The 24,835-nt window shown below is 53.1% G+C and overlaps 1 protein-coding gene across 2 annotated transcripts in view; it reads right to left on the bottom strand.

Annotated features, from left to right (window-relative positions):
- Positions 1-24,835, bottom strand: part of INPP5D (inositol polyphosphate-5-phosphatase D) — a 121,857-nt gene that overhangs the window by 61,515 nt on the left and 35,507 nt on the right. For both annotated transcript variants that reach the window (XM_027047430.2, XM_027047435.2), the window contains exons 3-5: positions 7,675-7,825; positions 4,973-5,144; positions 1,170-1,310 (exon numbers count right to left, since the gene is read on the bottom strand). In XM_027047430.2, coding sequence (XP_026903231.1) covers positions 1,170-1,310; positions 4,973-5,144; positions 7,675-7,825 — 464 coding nt within the window. The remainder of the gene's footprint in view (positions 1-1,169; positions 1,311-4,972; positions 5,145-7,674; positions 7,826-24,835) is intronic.

The raw sequence follows: 24,835 nt of genomic DNA, 5'->3' as shown, positions 1-24,835 counted from the left end.
GTGTGTGTGTGTGTGTTTCCTAGTGAGACATGATTTATAACAACAGTATCAAGTGGAAAAATATCTCTCCAAGCAAATCTATAAAAATGGTTCTAGGTCCACTTGGCTGAAACTACATGAATTGAAAGCCAATTCACTGAAACAAAGCCCGACTGGCCAATCTGATGAGTGTGCTCCCTTTGTCAAAGAAAATTATTTGTTAAATTTACCGAATGTACTGACTGTGCTTTTAAGAGCCTTTCAGAGGAAAGTTCAATTTGATTACTGATGATGAAAGATTCTTTTTGGCATATTAGCTAAGATGGATATGGCAGCAGAGAAATTGACCAGAGAGTTCTGGAGCTGCTGTAAGTTTATAATAAAATACACAGGAAATGGTATAGGCCGAAAAAGCCTCACCCACATGAAATGCCATTTTCCCCACCAAAATGTTGATCCTTCATTTAAAATGGGATTGTTTTGGCTCCTTATGATTTCTTGTGAATGGTATTTTCTGGGTTTTTTTTCCCCAAGTATTTAAAATAGCCCTCTGTCAATACTTCAGATAGCACAGCAGCCTTAATTTTGTACTTCTAACAATTAAAATGTACTGAAACTTGAAGTTAATTTTAACATTAAGTTAAACCATAAAATTTTCAAAATCTAAAAGAAATCAGAATTTTTCCTAATTGGTCACTCAATGAATTCAATATTGGAGAATGAAAGCTTTGGAGACCTGGCTCCCTTAAAAAAAACAAACTGGCGACCCTGGGCCGTCCCCACCCATGCAGAAGATTGGCTGACTTTAATTTCTTTCCTCTCAGAGCCCTTTTGTGCTTGTCCGAGGTGCTGGCTGCAGCAAGGAGGGACAGTGCAAAAGTCTTACTGCTGGATCCTGAGCAAGTATGAAAGGGCTCCCACTCACCCCTTCCCACAGCAACTGGCCTCAAATTAACTTCAGTAAAAAAAAAAAAAAAAGGCCACAGTTTAAATACCATGAAAACAAAACCTTGAAACAACCACAAAGGTTTCTAACCTCTGCCAACTCTGCCCTATTATTCTGAGTACAGCTGAGGTATTTGGACAGCCAGGCGGAGAGCCCGGCTCACTCTAATGAGCTGAATCTCTTCCCCGGGACTGTCCCCACTGTCCCCGCCCCTGGGGGATGGCCACACCCACGGAGCCATTACCCATAGAGCTCCTTGCAGAGGAACATGGTCAGTTTCTTCAAATGAGGGAGGCTGTTGGAGCCTGTCTTCACAAAGTCAGAATCCAGGGCGAGCTGAGTGGTTAAATAATCTTGGATGGCTTTAAGATGCTCTTCGGGAAGCCTGAAAATAATAGAAAGAGAAACATGCTGCTTCTGTTCCTTTAGCTGCAAAGCCCAACCGTAAAGGAAGAAATCATTCTCTGCATCTCGGCCGAGATGCCGTCCTTCAGAACACGTGTACGCTCCTGGATGGCTCCCCTGGTCTCAGGGAAAGGGTCGAGAAGCAGGTCTGGGCAAGTTTAAGGGTCGGCAAGGGAGGATGCCTCTTCACCCTGCCATAAAGGCTTTTTCCCAAGCCCATACTTGGAAGGAAGTGATACTGGTTGGAAATAAACACTTCCATAAACATGTCTATCCTTTAAAAAGGAGACAAAACAACTGGAAAATGTACAGCTGACTTGTTTCCCTACCTCCTTTGCCTTTAAAGACAGCACCTGGGGGCTGAGTGATGCTTAGTGTAGAGCTGGCAAATGGTTCTAGCTCACCTCCCAACTCCAAATTCACGGTCGAAGGCCACCTGGAGCTCTGTGTTTAGGATGTTCTGAGCTGTGCTGGGCTCCAAGGGGAAGTCTCGGTGGTGAGTGATGGGCTGCGAATAGGGTGCCCGGCTCAGTGCCCTGCCCTCGCCCTCCCGGGTCTGGCTCCAGGCCCCTCAATCTCTGGGTGACGCACATGCAGGCAGGACTCGCTCACCGTGCATGACGGCTCAGCAGAGGCAGGGCCCAGGCTGTGTGGCACCAGGTCCATCACATGAATCTAATGGTCCCTCTGTATCCTCTCTCTCAGCACATTCCCCCTCCTGCCACGCCCCTGCCCCCGCCCTGGGTTACTTTATTATTTTTTTTTTTAATTTTTTTTTAACGTCTATTTATTTTTGAGACAGAGAGAGACAGAGCATGAACGGGGGAGGGTCAGAGAGAGAGGGAGACACAGAATCTGAAACAGGCTCCAGGCTCTGAGCGGTCAGCACAGAGCCTGACGCGGGGCTCAAACTCACGGACCGCGAGATCATGACCTGAGCTGAAGTCGGACGCTCAACCGACTGAGCCACCCAGGCGCCCCTGGGTTACTTTAGAGTCTTTGTTCCTGTAATGATTAAAATCATAATCACAGCAAATATTTCCTGGGCGTAACATAGCACTCACTCTGCTAAGCACTTAATGCCCCATTTCCCTGTTAGTCTCCAAACCAATGTTAGGAGGCAGTTATTATTATTATTGTTATTGTTATTATTCCTATTTTACAAATGAGCAAGCTGAGACTAAAGGTTGTTGATCTGCCTGTGTGAAAAAATTATTACAAGCTTTAAAAATCTTTGTTCCAGCCTTGACATAGAATCAAGTTGGTGCCACAGGATCTTTGAAAGACTGGAAAGCTGTTGCTCTTAAGCTTTCCTTAAAGCTAGAAAGGCCCCCGGCCATTGGCCATTCGGACTGACTTAGAGTGAGAAGTCAGCAACTATTTACACACCGGCTGTCATCCCATTGAAGGTTAATCTACACTCATTCTGGGTCTTGACATCATAAAAATCCAGTTTCTGCCTGAGTCTGTCTCTGAAAAGGACGAAGCCACTCCCACGGCGGTAAGGTACGTATTTTAACGGTTCCAAAGACTACCGACTCATAATTCTGAGACCACGAATGCTTGTTCTAGGAAGCTGTATTTGTTAGGACGTTTGTCATAGGAAAGTGTTCACATAAAGATGCGAACTCTGTTTATCAGAGAAGCCTGATTTCACTCAGCAGTCTCATAATAACTATTAACTATGGCCTGATTAGATCTAATTAACTTGCACAAAAGACTGTGCAGGCTGTCTTATAGCGAAGAATAATCAAAAGGCAGTCCTTCATGTAAAAAGCTATTTTCCATGCAAAACAAACTGACTTTATTATTTACTTTTTTAATGTTTATTTTATTTTTGAGAGAGAGACAGGGACAAAGCGAGAGTGGGGGAGGAGCAGAGAGAGGAGACACAGAATCCGAAGCAGGCTCCAGGCTCCGAGCTGTCAGCACAGAGCCCGACACAGGGCTTGAACTCACGGACCGCGAGATCATGACCTGAGCCGAAGTCGGACACCCAACCGACTGAGCCACCCAAGCGCCCTAAAACAGACTGACTTTAAAACACAAGGCAGAATCTCAGTCTTCCACGACCCAGAAGAGCACACAGGACAAGCCCTGTGTCACTGCTTCCGTGGTCCCGCCACCGTGCTCCGTTTACTCATCCCCAGCTCCCAGCAGAAGTGTGAGGAGGGCCCCACTGCCATGTGTTAGCTGAGGAGCAGAAACAGAGAGCACACAAGCCCCCAGCCACCCCCTGCCCTCTCTCTCGAGGCTGCACACCTCGTCCTGTGTCACTGTGCCAGGCGGCCCCAGAGAGCACCTGTCCCTAGAGAGGAGGGACTGACCAGGACATGCCAGGGAGTCGGGAGCCTATTTCCCCAAGGAGCTCAGTCCATTTAGCATCTAACCCTGGAGAGAAACAGACCCTCATGGAAACTGCACGATGGCTCTATACGGAATGGTTTACTAAGTAGTTGTTATGTGCACACAAGGAGGGAGTAGGGGTGATACCACCTCGACAGGTTGAAAACATTGGGGATTTAGCTATTTCAGGGACAACACAAGTCATTCAAGGAGTGCACACAGGATGTGACCTGGTGGGCCTACAGAAGAATCCAGGGGTATTCAAAGTGGAAATATAACAACACCAGGTAGCTTAGCAACCAGGCGGCTCGTGTGTACTTTCAGGCATTTCCTCTGTATTTTGCCAAATCGGATGGTGGGAGAGCTGTCCTCACTGATCCTTCAGGCTAGAGAGATTGCATTAGCCCTGAAGCTAATTAGCCCTGCATCAGCCCCTCGATATTCTTCGAGGGGGCCTTTTTCCCACAAAGAAACAAACAAAAAAACATATTTTTAAAATTCTTAATGCACGGAAGTCACCGCGTACTAACTTATTAGCTCATTCAGCACCACCTGGGCAGTCCTCCTCCGTGCCAGGCAATGTGCTGGGCACTGGGGCATCTTTCCCCTCAGAGAGCTCCCTCCTGTTAAGGCCACCCACCCTGGCCGGTCTTGTACTCAGGGCCTGTGGTCTGTAACACAACTCCCACCCCTCCCACTCGATACCCCCACTTGCCACCATCCAGCAGGGGAAGTGTTGGGCCTGCTAAGAGAGACACAGGAGGACACAGCAAGGAAGCTGCAGGGTCTCATCGACACGGACCCATAGGAGCCAGTGTGGGCCTACATACAGGACAAGATCCCGGGAGCCTGGACTCAAATCAAGGAGATTCTAAAGAATTAGAATGACTGCATGTCCCACGGAGAAAGGAGAGGCGTGCGGTGTAGATCACAGCCCATACCATACACAGAGACACTGATCTGGCCGATGTACGGGTGATCCAAGGTGGCCCCTCGGAGCTGGGCCCAGAGCAGGAAAGGGCCACATGGCAGGTCCAGCCTGCAGTGAACCCTCTGTGGCCCATCGGACTCCATGGACCCCACGGCAGTCGCGATATTTGTGATGGGGAAGGATGCCACGTGCGGTTCATGGCGAGCCCCGGGCAGGGGATCCCAGCATAGGGCTCTGACGTCTGGACCAGGCCTCTGCAGCGGAGGACCGCTCGTCCGTCCATAACCAGCTCCTGCCAGGCAGCCGGGCGTGGTGGGGACGGAGGCGGGCCTCTGAGACGCGAGCCACGTGGTGGAGGGACTCACCCACTAGTGTCTATGCTCTGCAGTCGCTGAAACAATAGCTCGGAAAGGCTCGACCAGCTGACCTCGGTGGCTCTCGGATTCTCGCTGGAAGCAGGGGCCTCCTTGGCCTCACATGGCCCGGCAGGTAAAGGGATGTTTCTCGGTGGCAGCTCAGGAGGGGACAGGATACCTTCTACTCAAGAGAAGAGCAGGAACGCCATTTGGTCTGAGCACTCGCTTCTCTCAGGGTCACCCCCCGCTACAGAGGGTCTCTGGCGTAGTGACCCCTCCCGTGTCGGGGAGGGGGGTCCAGGCCACTGCGCCCAGTTACAGACCCCATCTGTGCCTGCATGGTCCCCTCTGTCTCTGCTCCCTGACTAGATGGGGGGCCTGCTGATGGCAGGGGCCCGGTCTTAGAAGTCTTTGGCCGTGCGGCTAAGTTGGCCCGTTGAGGCGCTCAGCAAACACCCGCCAGCTGGGCACCGGGCAGGGCTGCTGGCCTTGGACAGGTGGAGCCAGCAGCCTCAGCGGGAAGGCCAGCTTTCGGGGCTGAGGCAGGGGCCCTGGATGGGGCACAGGCCCAGTTCCCCAGACAGGAGGCGCAAGGGTGGGGAGCAAGCAGGCCCGGCTCCTCTCTCTCCCACCCCGGCCTCCCTTCCTCTGCTTTCCCTCCAGCTTCTGCTGTTGCTTCTCTCCCCACCATACCCTAGGAGACAAATAAAGAAAGCGAGGGCCTCCTTCACCCAGAGAACTGAAGTATAAAACAAACAACTTGAATTTGGCCTGGGAGAAAGGACTCCTGCACATTCACCCTCAGGGGAACTGCTCTCCTGTGCACAGCACAAATGGACGAGGGATCCGAGCCCCTTGGGTCCAAGACCTCCTGTCTGGGGCCTCCTCCCACACCGAATGGCCACACCAGGGCCCCCTGCCACAGGGCTGCCCCGGGGACATTATCTTTAAAGGATGAGCTCGTCACACTCTCCATGGCCTGGGGTTCTTGCGGTGATATGAGTGTGTTTGGAGACCTGGGGGACTGGCAGCACCTTGAGACCTGAGTCAAATCAGACCCCTGGACCGGGCGGAGGGGGTGACTGTCACACTGCTTGGGTTCAAGCCCACAACTGCGCCTCCTTTGGGGAAGTGAAGCCAGCCGTCACGAGACTGGGTTTCTCTTCCCAGCTGCTAGCGAGGGTGCCGGGGTCTTTCTCCAGACGGCCATCCCCGGAAAGCCATCAGGTGTGCGGGGAGTGAGGACACCAGCGTGTGAAGGGCATTTCTGCAGGACGGCTTCTCAGCATCAAGGCCGAGGCCTTGGGGACAGCCGGGGGACATGTGGCCGTGGCATGGAGCAGGTGAGTGACCCTGGACTCACCCGGGAACACGTCATCTGGGGCTGTTTCAGATGAGGGCACCTCTTACTCAGCGGAGGGAGGTGAGAAGGGACACGGGCTGCCTGGGCCTCGTCTCAGTCTCCACGGAGCTTCGGTCCTTTTCCAACACTCTGCCTGGCCCTCACCTCCTCCGCAGAGAACTCTGCTCCTCAGAGTTTATCCTCTGCTGAGGCGGTCTATGAACTGTGCAACCACTCAGAGTGGGTCCCCAGGAAGTCAGGAGGAAGATGGGCCCATGGCCCACAAGCCAGCCCATGGGAGTGGGGTGAAAAGGGCGCCCAGCACATGGCGGGCAGCAGCCTGCAGGGACAGGGTGGGAGCCAGCCCAGGGACCTCAGCATCTCTGGTCTAACCTGCCCCCTCTTAGGGGGGGCAAGTCCAGGGGACCTGTTTCCAGGCCCTGGGACTTAGGAGGAACCCTGACCAGTTGAGGGGCTCAGTTACTTATCTCAGGTTTTCTTTTAGGAAGTGAACTTTTTTTTTTTTTTAATGTTTATTTACTTATTTTGAGAGAGAGAAAGAGAGAGTGCGCGAGCAGGGGAGGGGCAGAGAGAGAGGGACTGAGAATCCCAAGCAGGCTCCACACTGTCAGTGCAGAGTCCAGTGTGGGGCTCGAACCCACAAACCATGAGATCATGACCTGAGCTGAAATCAAGAGTCGGACGCTTAACTGACTAAGCTGAACAGGCGCCCCAGAAAGCGAACTTTTGAGGCAAAAAGGGTGCCGTCCAGGTGGGGTTCTGTGCTGCAGGGTCCTCTGCCGGGCTCCTGTTTGACGGGTCTGTGGCCCTCCACGGTTTTAAGGAGAGGCCTGACTCTCACAGACTTTTCAGGGGCTCTACTGTTTTTTCCTTTTAGAGATGATATAAAGAAACGCCTCTCTCACAGGCCTTCCAGTTAGTTACAAGTATTTCCTCATCCATTCTCTTTACAGTGAAATGCAGCTAGTTATTTTGATGAGGATGGTAGCTGCATATATTGAGTGCTTACTGTGTACTACATTCATTGACTCATTTGGTGACACCCTGACAGGTACATATTATTTTTACTGTCTCTTTAAGAGAAGTCTGTGGTTCAGAGAGGTTAAGTAGTTTGCCCAAGGTCACACAGCTATGAAGCTGGGGAACAGGAAGTCTGACCCAGGTCTGTCTGACCCTAGAGCTACCTTGCTAGCTCGTCCTTAGCCACCACGTCACCCTCTCCCCTTCTGATAATCAGACTCACTTAATTTACAAGGCCTTGTAGTGAAAGAAACATCCCGGGCTTCTCCCCCCATAGTGCTTAGAGGGTCCCTGTTCCCCTTCTGCCTTCCCGTCCACCCCTTCCTACCTGTGTCCTCCTCTGGCTCATCACCTGCGTCCTCCTCCTCCAGGGGCACTGGATATTGCAGGTGGGTGACCAGACCCATGTTTTCTTTCTTGTAAAACTCGATGAGCTGGTCCAGCTTAGTGAAGAACCTCATGGGGACACCTTCGGACGCCTGAGGACAGAACCCCAAACAGAAACACATTTGAACTGGCTGGGACATCACCTAACCACAAAGGCCACCTGTAGCAGAGACCAACAAGGCCGAGGGAGTGACCTTGATCCAGAAAAAGCCCTGGGCTCCCACGCAGTGTCTGTCCGCCACGCCCACACCCAAACATCCTGGAACCAGCAGCCCCAAGAGCCAGTCTGCAAAAGGCACAAATAGGACAGTTTTAAAGCTTCTTTTTCTTTGGTTTTTTTTTTAACTTTTATTTTAAAAAGCATTTGGTTATACAAGGAATACATTTTCATTATGGCAAAATTAGAAAATACAGACTTTTTTTAAAAAAGAACTCACCTGTAGTCCCAAACCCCAAGAGACCTACTTTTTTTTAATTTAATTTTTTTTTTTTTTTTTTTTTTTTTTTTTTGAGAGAGAGAAAGAGTGTGAGGGAGGGAGGGGCAGAGAGAGAGGGAGACACAGAATCCGAAGCAGGCTCCGGGCTCCTAGCTGTCAGCACAGAGCCCAATGTGGGGCTCAAACCCACAAACCATGAGATCATGACCTGAGCCAAAGTCGGATGCTCAACCAACTGAGATGTCCAGGCACCCTAGACCTACTTTTAATACATGGGAATAAGTTTTTCTAGACTGTGTGTATATGTGTGTTCTGTTGGGGAATTATTTTTATTTCCTCTCACCACCCCCACCCCCCGCCCAAGATAATTTATCTTTAAACACAAGGCAATCTATTCTGGCAATTGTTTTGCTTTAATTTTAATATTTTCATTTGCTAAAATTCTGTTTTATCAAAACTCAGAAAAATGGTGAGGCAGCACAGTATTTTTCCCTGATTTATATCTCTGTTGCTGATGACAGAGGAGCCAGCAGGTGATTCTGCAGTGCTGTTCAAATGCCCTGGGGCCAGGTCTCCTTCCTCTTGCTTGTACAGTGGCTCCAGCAAAAAATTCAAGGTGGGCCTTGGGCAGCCAGCATTGCTAATGGAGGCCCCGCCCACTGAGGCCCCGCCCAGACCAAGAAGCTATCAGGCGGCAGGGCTGGATGTGAGCACCACAAGGAGACTCACCTTCTCTTGAATGCAGTACCCTACCCTCCTAGCCCACCGTGTCCCCAAGTCCTGTCCACCCTTCCTGTCCAGTACCTTGCCTGCCTCTCCTCGTGCTCCCTGTCTCAAGGAATGGCAGCATCATGTCCCCACTGGCATAGCCAGAAACCCAGAGGCATCTTGGACTTCTCCCTCTCTCTGGCACAGAGGGCAAACGTGGACAGTGTGAGGCCGGGTGTTCCGGATCCAGCCAAGAAGCGGTTGCTGCCCTGGGTGGAGGAGGGAGATGTAGCCGGGCTCTGGGGAGGAGCAGTGAGCCTGGTGCAGCTGGACAGGGGAAAGGGACCAGGCTGTTGGTGGGCACAGGGATGATACAAAAGGACGCCCCTTTCTGGGCAGGGCTTCCCTGGAGTCAGAGCACAGCCATCTGGGTCCTAACACTAAGTTCACCTGCGTTTTCATAACACCCATCTTGTCCACGGCAGTCATGTAATTTTATTTATTTACTTTCAAAATGTTTATTCATTTATATTGGCAGAGAGTGCACACAAGCAGGGGAGGGGCATAGAGAGAGGGAAAGAGAGAATCTCAAGCAGGCTTCATGCTGTCAGCGCAGTGCCTGATGTCGGGCTCGATCTCATGAACCGTGAAATCGTGACCTGAGATGAAATCAAGAATCGGGTGCCTAACCGACTGTACCACCCAGGCGCCCGCTGGCAGTCATGGAATTTTACAATAAGCTGAGAAGGTGCCATCGCTGGAGTTTGAAACCAGAGGTCCAAATGCTCCCCTGGGGGCTGCCAGCAGCCTTCTTGCTGAAGGGGCTGGGACTGACCACAGGTGGGAAGGAAGGCCAACAGGACAATAGGGTGGGGGATGGAAAGCCTGCCAGGTGGGCGAACGCAGGGGGTCTGGCTTAGTGTGGCCGGACCGTCCTGACTTGCCCACCTCCAAGTCAGGTACCCATTACTCCAGCATGGTTGGGACTGACGTGGGAGGCTGGGGGTGGCTGCTTGGACTGGAGGTCTTCACGAAGGGCTACAGGTAAGTGGGATTGGGATAGCAAACGAAGCAGCATGACCCAGACCGGACAGACCCAGACCTCTGGGAACAGACCAGGACTCAGACCTGTCCCTGAGGCCCTGCTCCTGGTGGTTAACCCCATGCTGTAGTGAGGATGCATTTGCCTTCAACAAGAATCCACCTGACTTTCACCTCGGCTCTCCACGTGGCCTCTCTGTCTCTCCAAGTGTATTCGTTTGTGCATTTGCACCACACGCGTGTAAATCTGTACGTGAGGCTATGTGTGTGTGACTGTGCTGTTTAAGCCAGTTAGTAAATTTATAGTTTAACAAAGGGGTTTTTTTAAAGATTATTTTCAATACATTCCCTATTGTTGCAAAGCCCCATGTTAAGCAATCTCTTTCAAACATTATGGAACCAGAAATCTCTGAGCAGCAGACCTTCTCAAAAGCAACAAGAATAGGTTCAAAACCAAAAATGAGCAGAATAACAACAATAATCTGACATGATGCAAGGTCGATGAACTCACTTCCATTAACGCGGCCGTGGTGAGTGTCACCTTGGCAAAGAATTTGCAGCTGATGGACGACAAGCTTTTAGGCGTATGGAACAAGGATGTGAAACCACCAAAGAAAGCCAAAGGGAAACGGCTCATATGCGAGTGTGGAAGAGGGTTCTCTGCCAGGAATGTGTGTCTGAGGGGGGCACGCTGGAGGTGGGACTTAAGAGGCATCGATGCTAAGATACACGTTATTATGCATAGCCCTAAAAAGGTTAACGCGTAAACTATGATCCGCCATTAAGCATGGACACGTTTTATTTCAGAAACGTTCAATGCGAGAAAATAAGCGTCTTAGAACTGATGAAATACAGTGTCTCAAGCATGCAGAGGAACAGGGCCCCCTAACATGAATCTAATCCCTACAGATCCCGTGAGGCAGGAGGCAGGCGGGAGGACCAGGCAGCTAGAAGCAGATGCAGAGTGCTGTTGGCGGGACAGACATGCCGGACCCTGCCTGTGTTTGGACGGTTCACGGAGGCCAGGGAGCCAGGGCCTGGCAAACCCAGGAAGGTAGACGGTGAAGGTTGAGCCCAGGCCTCAAGGACTGTCTTCGGGGACGGGTGCGCAAGCCAGTGAATGGTCACTGAAAGGCACTGCTTCCTGGGGGGAGGGGATGCCTTCCTGCACCTCCCCCACCACTCCTGAGAGGGAAGCACCCAGGAAAGGCATGGGGCGCTCGCCAGGGGGCAGGTCTACATGAAGATCCCACGCGGAGTGAAGACACGCTGTGCACGTGTGGGTCAACAGGGAGCAGCCTGTCTCGACAGGCAGCACAGACGCGGAGGAAACGTGGATGGCAGGATGCCAGTTAGGCCAAAGTCAGGGTCTCTCCGGAGGAGGAACTGTTCTCATCAGTATTTGCTCTTGGCACTAAGATTTGAAGGGGTTCGCAGAGACTCCTGGAATAACTTATGTTCAAAGCACATTCTAGACCAGCAACAGGAAGAGAAAAAGGTCAGGGTGCCCAGGATTATATAAGCTCCTGAGCTGGCCCAGGCTGAGGGTGGGGTGCAGGGGTGAGGAGTGCAGCGCAGACAGGAGGTGGGCGTCCCCACCTGGCAGGCACAGAAAGGAGCAGCCCAGCTGTGGCCTTCCTGCTCCTCAGCCGGACCTAGAAAGGCTCTCCACTCAGGTAGGGTGGCCAAGAGGGTGGGGTGGTGTGGCCAGCAAGGGGATGGGGCTGCTCAGAGGAGAGCCAGACTTGGGGGCCACCTAGCAAACACTGTCAAGTCAATGACAGGAGCAGGGAGTCAGCTGTCAGGGCTTCCAGGTGAACAGGGCGCTGACCATGGGCCAGCAGGAACACTGAGGTCCCTCGGGGACAGGGGCCAGGTCACGTTCATATCCACGTTACCACGTACCCTGTGGACAGGGGCCAGGTCTGGGGGCCCTGACAGTGGGAGGTCCCAGCAACTAGTGGCTGGATGGACTTGCTCTGGTGGAGTCGGGGTAGGAGCCGGTATCTGGAGCCAGGAGAGATGGTCAGAGAGGACCCGATGTGGGTCCGGGGCAGGGGGATGCAAAGAAACGGGGTGGGGCGGTGTTGGCAGTGGGGAGATCCCCCCTCTCACCACCCAGGACCACAGCCCTCCCTCAAAAGTGCTGCCTTTCCAACAACTTGCACATACAAATGCTGACAAGAAGTCTGTTGTATGTATCTCTCAGGTCCTGGCAGGAGCCGGATGTCACGTGACATCAGGGCCTTGGGGGAGAATTTAGTGGATGGGGGTGCAGGGATACCAATGAGAGGGGTACAGCCTTCCGGGGCCAGCAACAGGGGACCAGCTGCCGCCCTGTGGCACCACCCACGAAGGGGGGCAGGTGTAGGAACTCCAAGAGGGCTGTCCGGCAGGAGCTGTGGCCCTTTGTGGCCAGGACAGGCCGTCCTGCACCCTCACATGGCTGTGCCTCCCCTCCACCAGCTGGAAACCAGGGCTGGGGAGGGAGCGAAGGTGGGCTCTACCGGAAAAGCCTTGGCACATGCAGGCGGTGCTGGCTGGGCCCCCAGGGAAGCAGTGGGAAGGCAGCGCTCGCAAGGGCAGAGGGAACCGGCCGCGCTTTCGGGGAAGGGGGGCTGCCCTCCATCCTTGACTGCTGGGGCCTCCAGACTTTGTTCCGCATTCCACAGCCACTGCCTTCCTGAGGAGATTTATCGAGTCATTTTGAAACAGAGAAACCCTGAAGCCCCACGTTAGACTTGCACTGAGAGCGTGAGCCCCACGTGATTATAGACCCTCCCCAGGGTACTGCCAATGGATGGCCGGCTTTCCGCTCTGTGGCGACTCCCCTGCCACCAGGAGTGAGTTCCTTCTCTCTTCGGCAGACACCTAGAGCACATACCAGCTCGACTTTGAAAATGCAAAGAGCGAAGCATCTCCCGCGCTAGGTCAGCCTGTCAACTTACGGGCGTGTGGGCACAGAGCAGACAGGCGCCTCTCGGGATTTGTGGGATCGACAGACGGACATGAATTTATGTTCATCACCAAAAGTCACACAGGAAAAAATATGGTAGGGGGTAGTTCAGATGGTGAAACAAAACACCGGTCTCTTCTGTCTCCGTTACAATCTCGTCTCTGGAATGTTCCAGGCACTTTCCAGCACTAGCATTTCCACAAAGCCCTCGTCCCCACACCCAGCGATGCCTGCCTCCCCACAAGTTTCTCAGTCCTAGAAGGAAAGGGACCCTGCTTGGCTCAGCCTCAAACAGTCCCTGAAGCCCCTTCAAGGGTAATGACCCGCCCCACCTCTGTTTGGGGAGATGTGCTCATGGCATAAAACAGGCCTCGCGTTTGAAAAGTTGCAGAAGGAAACAGAGATGCGGGTTGCCAGGCTGGGCCTTGCAGGGAAAGGCCTCTTCCCCCACCATCTGGCCCCTGAGCTCACCCAGGTACAGTGGTCCTGGGGAAGGTACAGCAAGGGAAGAGGGCCAGCCCCAGCCCCAGGGCTCAGGAAGAGACCACCACCAGGGTCTTTGAGACAAAGGGCAGCTGTATATCCAGTCTGTTGGAGACTCAGGGCTGTGCACTCTGAGAAATGTGGTATGTCCAGAAATAACTGCGACTTTCAGACACCCTCCGGAGGAAGGGTGAGCCGGGCAGGGAGGCCAGAGCGCTGGATGGGCTAAACTTTCCCAGGGGGTAACTTTAACTTCAGCACTGTCTGGGATCTCTAAATGGGGAACCGAAAGAGCCCTAACACACAGGAGGAAGCCAGCACAGGGAGCAGAGTGGGATCCGACGGGGGAGCCAGGAAGCCATTGCTGCAAGGCGCCCCCTCCTCAAGCTTCCGCCAATTAACAAGCATATACAATCGCTTTAAATTAACAAGCATATGCAGTCACCGTGCAGAGGACGAGAAAGTACTACGGAGTGGGGGAAGAAGCCCCAGACCGTGTTCGTTATCCCACTACAGCAAAGCATTTCATTTAAGTTCAGGGAGAAAGTCACTAGAGGTTCTTGAGCAGGTGACGATACCGTTTGGTTGCTGTGAAGAAGGGGCCGGGAGGGCTGTGGGGAGGCCGGTGTCACTGTTGTCCCCATTTTCCCTTGGAGGCTGGAGAGGCGTTGGAGGCCTCAGAGGGGCAGTGGGGGCAGGGCTGGATTCAGCCCAGGCCTCGTGGCCCCCCAGACCCGGGGCTCCCACACATCCCCTGAGGCACCGTGCCAATGGAGCAGAGGGAGGGGTAACGTCCAGGCCCAGCCTCCGTTTCTGGGGCATCACCTCCTGACCTCTGAGGTCCAGCAGTGTTTCCTCTACTCAGAGAGGAGCTCAGCAGGGGCTGGACACCGCTGTCCCCTCTGCTGCCAGCTGCAGCCGAGACCCACCTCCCTTTGGCCACCGCCTCTGCCTCCCCTCTGTTTTCTCTCCTTGGCTTCCTTCTGCCCTCGGGGTCGTTCTTAATCCTTTACAACCTTCTCTCTCTCAACACCTCTTCCTAAGAATTGCAGACCCCAACTTGGGTGAAGAAGGAGGAAGCAGAGAGACCTTTGGGGCTTTGCAGAGTTTGGATTTTGTTCTAAAATTGATTTGGAGCCACTAAAGACATTTAAAAGTGTGTGCGTGTGTACTTGATCAGATTCACATTTTTGAAAATGTCAGTTTGGCTAGTTAGTGTAGGGCAGGATAGAGTCTGCGGGGCGGGGAGCCTAGCAGCCCCACTCTGGTGCTTAAACGGGGGAGGTGTGGTGGAGGGCCAGGGGCCAGAATGGAGCCAGAGCTGTGCCCGGAGCAGCCAGGGAGGGGTTGGTGAGGGACAAGGGGCCAGGAAGGACGCTCCAGATCTCTGGTTTTAGTAACTTGGTTGATGTCAGTGCCCCTTAATGAGGAAAAAGGAGGGGATAGTCCTGTTTGGGAAGAGCTTTGGAGGCCAACTTCAGATCTAGAAATTCCTCTTCAACTATATGGCCTAGGAGGGACCCCAGGATGTGTCTCCTTAAAAACCAGTCAGCCCTGCCCTTCCCTCCCTCCCCTTTTTTTCTTCTCTTTAATTTTTTTTTAATGCTTATTTATTTTTGAGAGAGAGAGAGAGAGAGAAACAGAGCATGAGCAGAGAATGGGCAGAGAGAGAGGGAGACACAGAACCCGAAGCAGGCTCCAGGCTCCGAGCTGTCGGCACAGAGCCCGACACGGGGCTTGAACCCACAAACCGCGAGATCATGAGTCGGAGGCTTAACCCACTGAGCCACCCAGGTGCCCCTTTTCTTCTCTTTAAGACATAATCATCAGAGGGCACCTGGGTGGCTCAGTGGGTTAAGCGTCTGACTCATGATCTCATAGTTCATGAGTTTGAGCCCCACATCGGGCTCTGTGCTGACAGTGTAGAGCCTGTTTGGGGATATTCTCTCTCTCTCTCTCTCTCTCTCTCTCTCTCTCTCTCTCTCCCCACCCCCCCCCCGTTCCTCCTCTACTTGTGTTATCTCTCTCACTCAAAATAAATAAAGAAACTTAAAATTAACCATACTGATGGGTTTGCTTCCTTTCCCTGCTCTCCCTTTCAAGGGGCCAGGGCCAGCAGGGCTTTGGGGCCTGGGGCCAAGGAGGTGATCAGCAGGCAGAAGACATAGGTGGGGCAAGGAAGTGGCCGGGACCTTAGAAGGAAGTCTGACGGGGGCCCAGGGGCACAGAGCAGGAGACTGGCGATGCACGGGAAACGGACAAAGGGCGAGAAATACAGAGACAGGGGAGCGGGGCTTCTCGCTGTCAAAGGAGTCAGGCTAGAATGAACTCCGTAGTGTCGTATTGGACGGGGACGTATCAGGGTGAACTCCGGGCGAGTTCACCTGTTTACAGGTAAACACTGATGCCCGTGTGACGTGCATGTGTACCCACACGCGTCCCAGCTCTGTCTGCTGACGCAGCCTGGAGGCAACGACAGATGCCGCAGTTGCAGTCAGTAAACCCAGAGCTCAGGTCTCAGTCGCTAAACACCACTCAGCGCTAAAAAGAGCCGGGCTCCCGGGAGAGGCCGATTCCAGGGCCCGGCAGGAAGGGTTTGCGATCGACCTGGGGGCATCCGTTGTCCCAGAAAATAAGGAAATGCTCAGAAAACAAAGAGGATTATCTGAGCTCCATTTGAGCAGCAAAACGAATACTGACAATAATTATAATTCATGGAATAAACGCGTACTTGGTGAGTCTATTCTGATGGAAACAAATGAGACGGAGACGCTCTTCCTCACGGGAGAATGCCAATTAATAACTGCTGAAGGAATGATGGAAATCGTCACTGTTTGCCAACCACCACAGTAACAAGAGATTTGGGCAAGCACGCACAGAAGCTAAATATGCTGACGCCAGCCGGGAGCATCTGGAGAGGAATGGGGTGTACAAGTGGCCCAAAATGTACCCTCAAAACATAGTGAGTAATTTTAAAGGCAAAGATAGTAACTTTGTGTGGCGCCTGGGTGGCTCAGTCCATAACACTACCTACGCTTCATCTCCACTCAGGTCGTGATCCCACGGTTCCTGGGATCGAGCCCCGTGTCGGGCTCTGTGCTGATGGTGTGGAGCCTGCTTGGGACTCTCTCTCTCTCTCCCTCTGTCTCTGCCCCTCCTTGGCGTTCTCTGTCTCTCTCTCAGTCTCTCAAAATAAAGAAATAAACTTTAAAAAATAAATAAATAAAGGGAAGGATGGAACTTTACAACTTATCTTAAGATTAATTTATCTTACTCTGCACCTCGGTCACATGTAAATGCTTTTTTGAGCTATACGCAGTAATTAAATAGTTTTTAAAATGTTTTTGTAACCTAGCCCATTTAACACACACACGTGCACACAAGCAGACACACACAGAGGAGAGGGGTTTACAAGGCATCTTGTCTAAGAGTGCCAGATTTTGAAAAAGTTGGATAAAAACGTTTCTGGAGGCTTGTGTACAAAAACTACATCTTGGAAACATCTTTGACGCTCAGAACTGTAATAATACTAACATACCAAGAATGGGAAGACAACCATAGGGGGTCACACGGCACAAGCGGACAGAGGCAGGGGCAGGGACCCTGGTGACCTTGGGGTACCCAAACGGCAGCACAAACTTCTCCAAGGGTCTCCCCTGCCACAGCCCCTCACAAGCGGGAGCGGATGAAGGAGAAAGGGACAATGCTCCGTGCCGGTGGAGGGCACATTGAGGGGTCTTCAAGGGTCTCAGAACTATTTGTGGGACCTTTCGGAGGCGCCACTTTCTGGCAGTCAGGCTGCAAGAAGCTGGAGCCGCCAAGTTTTATTTTTTTAATTTTTGTTAACGTTTACTTATTTTTGAGAGAGAGAGAGGGAGAGAGAGACACACACACACACACTCAGAATCTGAAACAGGCTCCAGGCTCTGAGCTGTCAGCACAGAGCCCGACATGGGGCTTGAACCCACAGACCCGAACCCACGGAACCGTGAGATCACGACCGGAGCCAAAGTCCTCTGCTTAACTGACTGAGCCACCCAGGCGCCCCTGGAGCTGCCATGTTTTGTAAACAGCCTGGTGTTGTGAGTTCAAGGGGCTTGGAGGGTGGGACCTGCGGAGCACTTGGAGGGGAGGGAGGGAGCAGGTGGGGAACAAGGACTCTCCAGGTGCAGGGGAGAGGCTCTACTCCACCTTTCCTCATTTAGGAGCCGTGAACAGTCCAGGCGTTGGCCACGGGAGACAGAAGATGAGTTCGCGGTAGCAAGAACACCGTTGCCTGCTGTCATCCTACGCCAGGGGCAGGGGAGGGGTCCCTCGGAGGGGTCTCCTGGAACCTCTCTGGGGTGACGACCCCACCCTCCCCAAAGGGAAGAAACCGAAACCGGGCCAGGTATGTTAGGTATGTTGTCTAATTTACAGTACACCTAATATCACAGGTGGGTGCCGTTGCCCCATTTGACAGCTGAGAAAACAGACTCAGAGTGGGTAAGCGACTTGTATGGGTGACGCCATTGGAAGAACGGCACCCAAGGGAAAGTTTCAAGACAAGCGGGGGGGGGGGGGGGTGTCACGGACTCTCTAGCTAGACAGGAAGGAGGAGAGCAGACACAGGGAGCTGCCAACTCGGGGTGGGACCAGGTGGCTGGAGATCCCCTGGCACACTTCAGCCCCCAGCGGCACAATGGGCGGGCTGGGTGGTATGAAACCCCGCGGGTGGGAGAAGCTCATACCCTGGGTGGCAGCTGGCCTGCCCTCCGAGCTGTGGTGGGCGGCGATGGGGGTGGGGAGGCTGGCATCTGTAACCCGTGGGCACGGTTCTGTCTCCGATGGACCTGCCCCGTGGCAGGCCCCCCCCCCCCCCCCCTGATCACATGTCTGAAGGCGCTGAAAGCATGAAAGCCAACGCGAGGCTGGTTCGGTCTCACATGTGGCAGCTCTGTGAGGAGGCAAGAAGCTCAAAGGAAGAAAAGGGCAGACGGCCAAGCCTGCCCCAGCCCCACCCACCAGCTGCAGCCACCAGGGCGCACGGGTCCCAGCTCACGCCGTGCTCACCCCCAGCTACCAGGCGGGCACCAGGCTGCCCACTGGGTCCGGTGAGCCCGGAACTGCATGGGGTGGGGGGCTCTGTCTCACTCCCGGCCATCAAGCTGGGGTCTCCCATCTACCTTGTTCTAACCTGTCCCCACTTCCTGAAGCTGCGTTCTTTGGCTTTCCTCTTGCCTTGTCTTGGGCAGACTTCCCAGAACGACTTGGCATGAGTTCTGCTCCCTGCCAGTCTGCACTTACTTCTAAATCCACATCCCTCCCCGGTGCTCCGAGCCAACATCTCCATTTCTCAACCCATGCCCCTTCCTCAGGCTGGGAACCCTCTGCCTCTCGGTTCCCGGCTCCCGCTTCTGTAGCAGCCAGCCCCCTCCCAGACTGCCCCGTGCCCTCACCGACACAGCCAACGGCCCTGCCCACTGCACTCTCCCGCCGGGGAAGCCCCGGGTGTCGGGTCAACAGCTCTCGCCCACCAGGCATTCAGCAGCTCGTTCAGCTTTATCGCTCGTGAGCTGGCATCCCCACTGGGATCTGAGATCACGAGGTCCCAAATCTCTGCCTCTCGCTCTCTGATATCTGTGCAGGGGGAGTAAGCCCCGCGCTCTCCTCGCAGACTTGAACAGCTTATAAAGTGCTTTGAACCTCTCACATCAAAGGAGCTGCAGCTTGAATGGTAACGCGGTGCCTCTGGCTGGTTCTGAAATGACAGTTCTGAGATGCGTCGTCTGAGGTCTGCATCGGTGCCACCACAGTCGGGGCCAGGGGTCAGGCAATGACAACGCTCTGCCTGCCAGCATGTGGTCTGGGTGTTTCGATGGGGGAATCCCCATCTGGGGACTTCAGGCCCACAGTGCAGACCCTGGGAAAGGCTGGGTCCTTTGTCAATAGTCACAGTTGACAGCTAGAAACTATGCATCATACCCAACATCCCAGTTAGGCTGCCAGGCCCTGTGGGAAAGGTTTCATGCTTTCTCTAGGATCTCACATAAACCGAAGCCCGGACTTCACTCTACTTGGGAAGGAGGGCTGAGGCTGAGTGGCCCTTCCCTGCTACAGAATTTCACAGCCACACCCCTCATCAAGGCATCTTGCAACACCTTGCACTACAGTGTGAAGACTTTACTTCTTTGCCCACCGATGTTGGGTCTGGCCACATGACCTGCTCTGACCAACGCAATGTAGGCAAAAGTGCCAGTTCCAAGCTCAGGGCTTAATGGGCAATGTGGGGTTCTGCTTGCCCGCCCTGGACCCCTGCAATCTGCCATGAGATGACGGGCCCTAGGGAGCCTCTGGCCCTTCAGCGTGGGCTAAGGATACAGGCATGAGGAACAGACCCGGAGCCGATCAGAAACGTGGAGTCCAGCCCAGCGTAGCTGGGTCCAGGAGATCCCAGCTTAGATCAGCCACCCAGCTGACCTGCAGGCCCAGGACCGGGAAAGAAATGTTTCTTGTTGTGAACTGCTGAGATTTTTTCTGAGTTTGTTATGCAGCAAACACTGACAGATACAAGCTTGAAGGGAAGAATGAACTTTTCCTGAGAGTCTTCCTTTTATTGAAACTTCAGGGCAGAATTATCTCCACTTACCCAGGAGGAAGCTGTACATCCAAGAGATTAGGTCAATTGCCCACTGTGACACAACTTGTTTTATCACCAGGACCTGCCACAGGGACGACTCCTCCATTTCATGCCCTCATTCCCACAATGTCTGCTCTCCAGCCTCCAAGCTTGTCCTCTGCGCAGGCCTTCAGGCCCCTCTGGGCTCCACCATCTTTCCAACAAGCCTGCAGCCCTCTGTGGCCACGAGAGCTCCTAGCGCCATGGGACCACCCCCACCCCCGCCCCACACGTCTGCAGGCCCTGCCCATCCAAGCCGCTGTCCAGGATCAGCAACCCAACCACCTTCTGTACCTGAGCACGACTGGAGTAAACCAGAGCCAGGAAGCTCGTGGAGCCAGCAGGCAGCACTCACACACATTTGTTAACCTCTTGCCGTGGGCCCCACCCAGGACTTGGCCGCAGGCTTTCACCAGGGACCAACACAGACCCAGTGCTGGTCTTGTCCACAGTCTGGCAAAGAAGTGAGATATGGTACAATAAACAAGTAAATAATTCCAAGGTGCAGAGGCTGTGAGAAGACCGTGGTGCCCTGGGAGGATCGTACAAAGAGACTTTGTCTGGTGGGTCAGGAATTATTTCTCAAAGAAACAACACTTGGGCTGGGGTGCAAAGGGTGGATGGCAGTTGATGAGGCGAAGAGAGGGGGACATCATGGCAGGCAGAGGGAGCAGCTCGCGCAAAGTATTTGCGTGAATACAAATTATGGTTTCCGATCACAGCTAGGTCCTTAAACGGAACGCTATTGGTGTCCTGCCCCGTTCTCCCAGGATCCCTTCACCACTCTGCTCCCATCCCCACTCTCCTGGGGGCTCTGTGCTTTGCTGCTGAAGGCCTGACTCTGCAACCTCAGACGATTCCGCTTGGGTGCTGGAGCCACCTCACTCGCACGGAGATTCGGGAGAGACTGGGGAGCTCTGTGTTCCCTGTGCCCACCCAAGGTGGCTGACGTGTGCTTGGGGTGGGTGTCAAAAGCCCAGCTCCTCGCCTCCTTGTGGGACAACACCCCAGATGTAACTCACAAACCAGAGCTCTTAGCGGATCAGGCTGGGTCTCAGGCTTTACCCGCACCGCTCGGCTTCACCCCTTCTCTCTCCTGCATCTCCCACTGCCTTCCAGGCTTCTCCTGGGAGCTCTTCTCTAGTGCATCACTGGTCCTCAAGCTCAGGGTGTACTCCTGGGAGAATGTGACCTGTAAGGCTCAACTCCCCAACCGGGTCCTTGTCCATCTTGAGCCCTCCCTCGACAGCCGACCCAAGGATTCTCCCTCACGCCCTGCACCCAGGCCCCTGGCCAACAGCAAAGAATTTGGAACCCTGCCCCCTCCCCCCCCACTTAATGGAGGAACTGATCAGACCTGAAGCCCTTAGCTTCCTCTCCCCCCCCAAATATGGCTGCCCATGAGGACCACTACCATCCCTCCCTGCTCCCTCCCTCCTCCCCTCCCTGGGGCTCAGCACACCCTGCCTCGCCTTCTGCGCAGACTAATCCAAAACCCTCTTGGTAGCTGGGCCTCTGGTCCCATGAGTCCCTGAGTCAGCTAGACTCAATGCCCTGATGAGACTGAGCACACTCAGAAACTCAGCATTTGGGTGACAAAATGCATCACGTATTTACTTCAGGGCTGAGAATGAAGGAAGGAAGGATGACTATGTTTCAAGTACCCAAACAACTTTCCTTAAGTTTCTGTTGGTCTTCCCACTTTGCAGAGGAAGAAACTGAGGCTCAGAAGGGCCAAGTGACTTGGCTCGTAAGAGGCAGCACCAGGACTTGAACCAGGTCTCAGGTCCCTTACTCCAGGCTCTGTGCTCTTGCACTCCGAAAGGGGGATACCCTCCAGTTTCTCTGCCTGTGTGTTCTGGTTCCTTTGGTAGGAGGCAAGTCTGGTTGTTTTTGTTTTTAAAGATTCTTTATTTATTTTGAGAGAGAGAGAAAGAGAGAGACCACAAGCTTGCAAGTTGGGGAGGGGCAGAGAGAGAGGTTGAGAGAGAATCCCAAGAGAGGTTGGGGCTCAATCTCACAAACCGTGAGATCATGACCTTAGTTGAGATCAAGAGTCAGCACTCAACCAACTGAACCACCCAGGCGCCCTGAGGCAAGTCTGTTTTGAACTCCATCCAAAAGGCCTTATTTACTAACGGATAATATGTATTTAACAGCCCCCTCTCCCTCTACCCCTCCCTCCGCGTCTGTGTTATATAAAGGATCCAGGTAGCCCGCCAGTTCTGCAGAATCATCAGACGCAACTGTAAACATGTGTATAGTCTATGACACAGCGTTTTCACCCCTGGGCATATGCCCCGAGCGTCACCGTGGGCCACCTATTTGGATGGCCATCGCAACTTCGGCGGTGGCAGAGATCTGGGTGCCCAGCATTGAGAGAGTGGACGAGGTAAAGTGCAGTCCCAGTGCATGTGAGGAGTCACACAGCAGCCAGAGGCAACATGGAAGGGTCTTAAGAAGATCCTTTGGTGAAGAAAGTAGAAAATAGACTGAGCGCTATGATATCGTCTCAGCAAATTAAAATTGTACACGAACGACAATATACATTTCACAGGAGCATAGTCAAACAAAAAGACAACCCACTCAAATGGATGCCTATTAAAGGTGCATATGCAGGTGCATATGGGGACAGAAGGGACCCGAGCCGTTGGTAAGACATTACTTTATAGCGAGAATGCACTGTGGTTTTGATCGTGACGCCTGACAGCGAAAGATGGGTTCTTTGCTGTATTGTGGCCTTTCTGATTTGACCTGAATTAATTACCTAAACCTTCTGTGTCTGTTTTTCTCTTGGTCAAGTGGAGAGGGAAAGGGGCAAGGGGAAGCAACTGTTAGTCACAAAGCAATATGGCCTGTAGGTAAAAGCACAAAATCTGAAGCCTGATGTGAGTGAAGCAGGCAGGGTGGGAGGCGCTAGGGAGAGGTGGGGACTGTGACACAATGGAAAAATGTCCCTTTGAAGGGACCAGCTTCATGTAGCTCCGATTATATCCCTGTGAGGTGACATGGGCCTAAAGTTGCCAGAACTTCAGAATATTCAAGGGAAGTGGGGCACCTGGGTGGCTCAGTCGGTTAAGTGTGCTACTCTTGATCTCAGATCAGGTTGTGGTCTCACAGTTTGTGAGTTTGAGCCCCTCCCTGGGCTCTGCGCTAACAGCATGAAACCCGCTTGGGATTCTCTCTCTGCCCTTCCCCCGCTCACAGTCTGTGTGTGTGTGTCTCTCTCTCTCAAAAAAAAAAGAAAAACAAATATCTTCCCCAAATACGATAAAAAGAAATGGGTGAAACTGAGTTAAAATAACGTATAAATAAGGGTTTGGGGGATTAAAAGGACTTTAAGTAAAGCAGAAGCGATTATTAATCTGGCTGACCCCTAACAAGCCATGGGAGTCTCTAATAAAGACGTCTACTGTCCCAGAGGCACGCAGACTCGGCCAGGGCAGGAGCAGGTATACATTTATAATCTCATGCCAGCTTGTGCCAACTCATACTGGCCCAAAGCCCAATTTTTCCAGAACCCCAAGAGCTGGGTATTACATGTGGCCACTATGGTGAGGTCATGGTGAGTGTATTTACACCACAGGAATTGGCCAGCACTGCAAACCGGCATCTTGTCCTCTTCCCTGGAGAACCTGTTGTCTTTGCCACTGCATGGGCCCCGGCGACATTTACAGCTTTGGCAAAATCATCCCTTCAATTCCTAGAGGCCTCACGGACGCACCTGCCTTTCGCGCCGCACGGCCCCAACCTCTGGAAGCAACACTGGATCAGGAAACAATATTGTTGACACAAGATGGCTGATGATTCACTGGGTCGGGGAGGGGATGTGTGTGTGTGGGGGGGTGACCTTTCAGTGAGGAAGAGCACTTTTTCCCTTAAAGACGGTAGAGATCCAGACCAAATCAGGAAGCTTCCCACCTGCCTGCTGGGGAGGTGAGACTGTCTACAAAGGACGGTAGCAAAATGTTCTGGTCGGCCAGATGCAGGGATGAATGAACCCTCCAGAGCCCCCTTTCTGGGGATAAGAGGCTCAGGTTAGGTAAACAGCAGTGAATGGGCAGCCTAGGGTAAACATATGCTCTGCAGAGGAACCGAAAGTCACCGTGTGCAGGCTCCCGCTGGCTCTGAGGGACCGATATAAGCACCTGTACATCACGGGTCCGAAGCCCCAGACGGAAACGGGGAACACAGCCATACCTGCTTCTGCATAATCCAAGCCTCCCCCAGGGGAGGAAGCGCAATCGGGGTGGGAAGTCAACCACACAGTACTGACCAGCTGGAGGGGAGGGCAGAGAGGAAGGCCAGATGCCTGCGGGCAGGCCAGGCCAGTTGTGATTTTCACAATGGGTCAGGCGGGTTCTTCTGTAGCTTACAGTTGAGTGAGCTTTGTGTTCATTTTGGGCAAGATTCTAGATCAGATTACTAACAGCATGGTTGGTAAGACGTGCCAGAGCAAGGAGCGATCCTGGGAGCCGGCAGGAGTCTGCTGGGACCAGACCAGGTCAGGTGAACCTGTTTTTCTTATTTTATTTACACAGAAGGCTGATGTAGGTTTGCTAGCCTAAAGAATTAGATCGTTGGTTGTATCTGATAGAGGTCACAGCTCCGCTGCCCACCGAGGCCAGGCAGCCGGTATAAACAAGGGGAACAGACTGGGAAGTGAGGCAGTAGGGAGAGGTGGGGACCTTGTCACGTCAAAGAGAAATGCCTCATTAAAAGGGGGAAGCTTACCGTGGGGTAAGACAGGTCTAAGCTTACCAGATCTTCAGGTTTTTCAAGGAAAGTGAAAAATTCAGGATATTTTATGAAATCTCAG

This window comes from Acinonyx jubatus, chromosome C1 (genome assembly GCF_027475565.1).
Source record: "Acinonyx jubatus isolate Ajub_Pintada_27869175 chromosome C1, VMU_Ajub_asm_v1.0, whole genome shotgun sequence".
Lineage (NCBI taxonomy): Eukaryota > Metazoa > Chordata > Mammalia > Carnivora > Felidae > Acinonyx > Acinonyx jubatus.
Note: the sequence above shows the minus strand (reverse complement) of the source record. Positions and strands in the feature narration are given on the sequence as shown.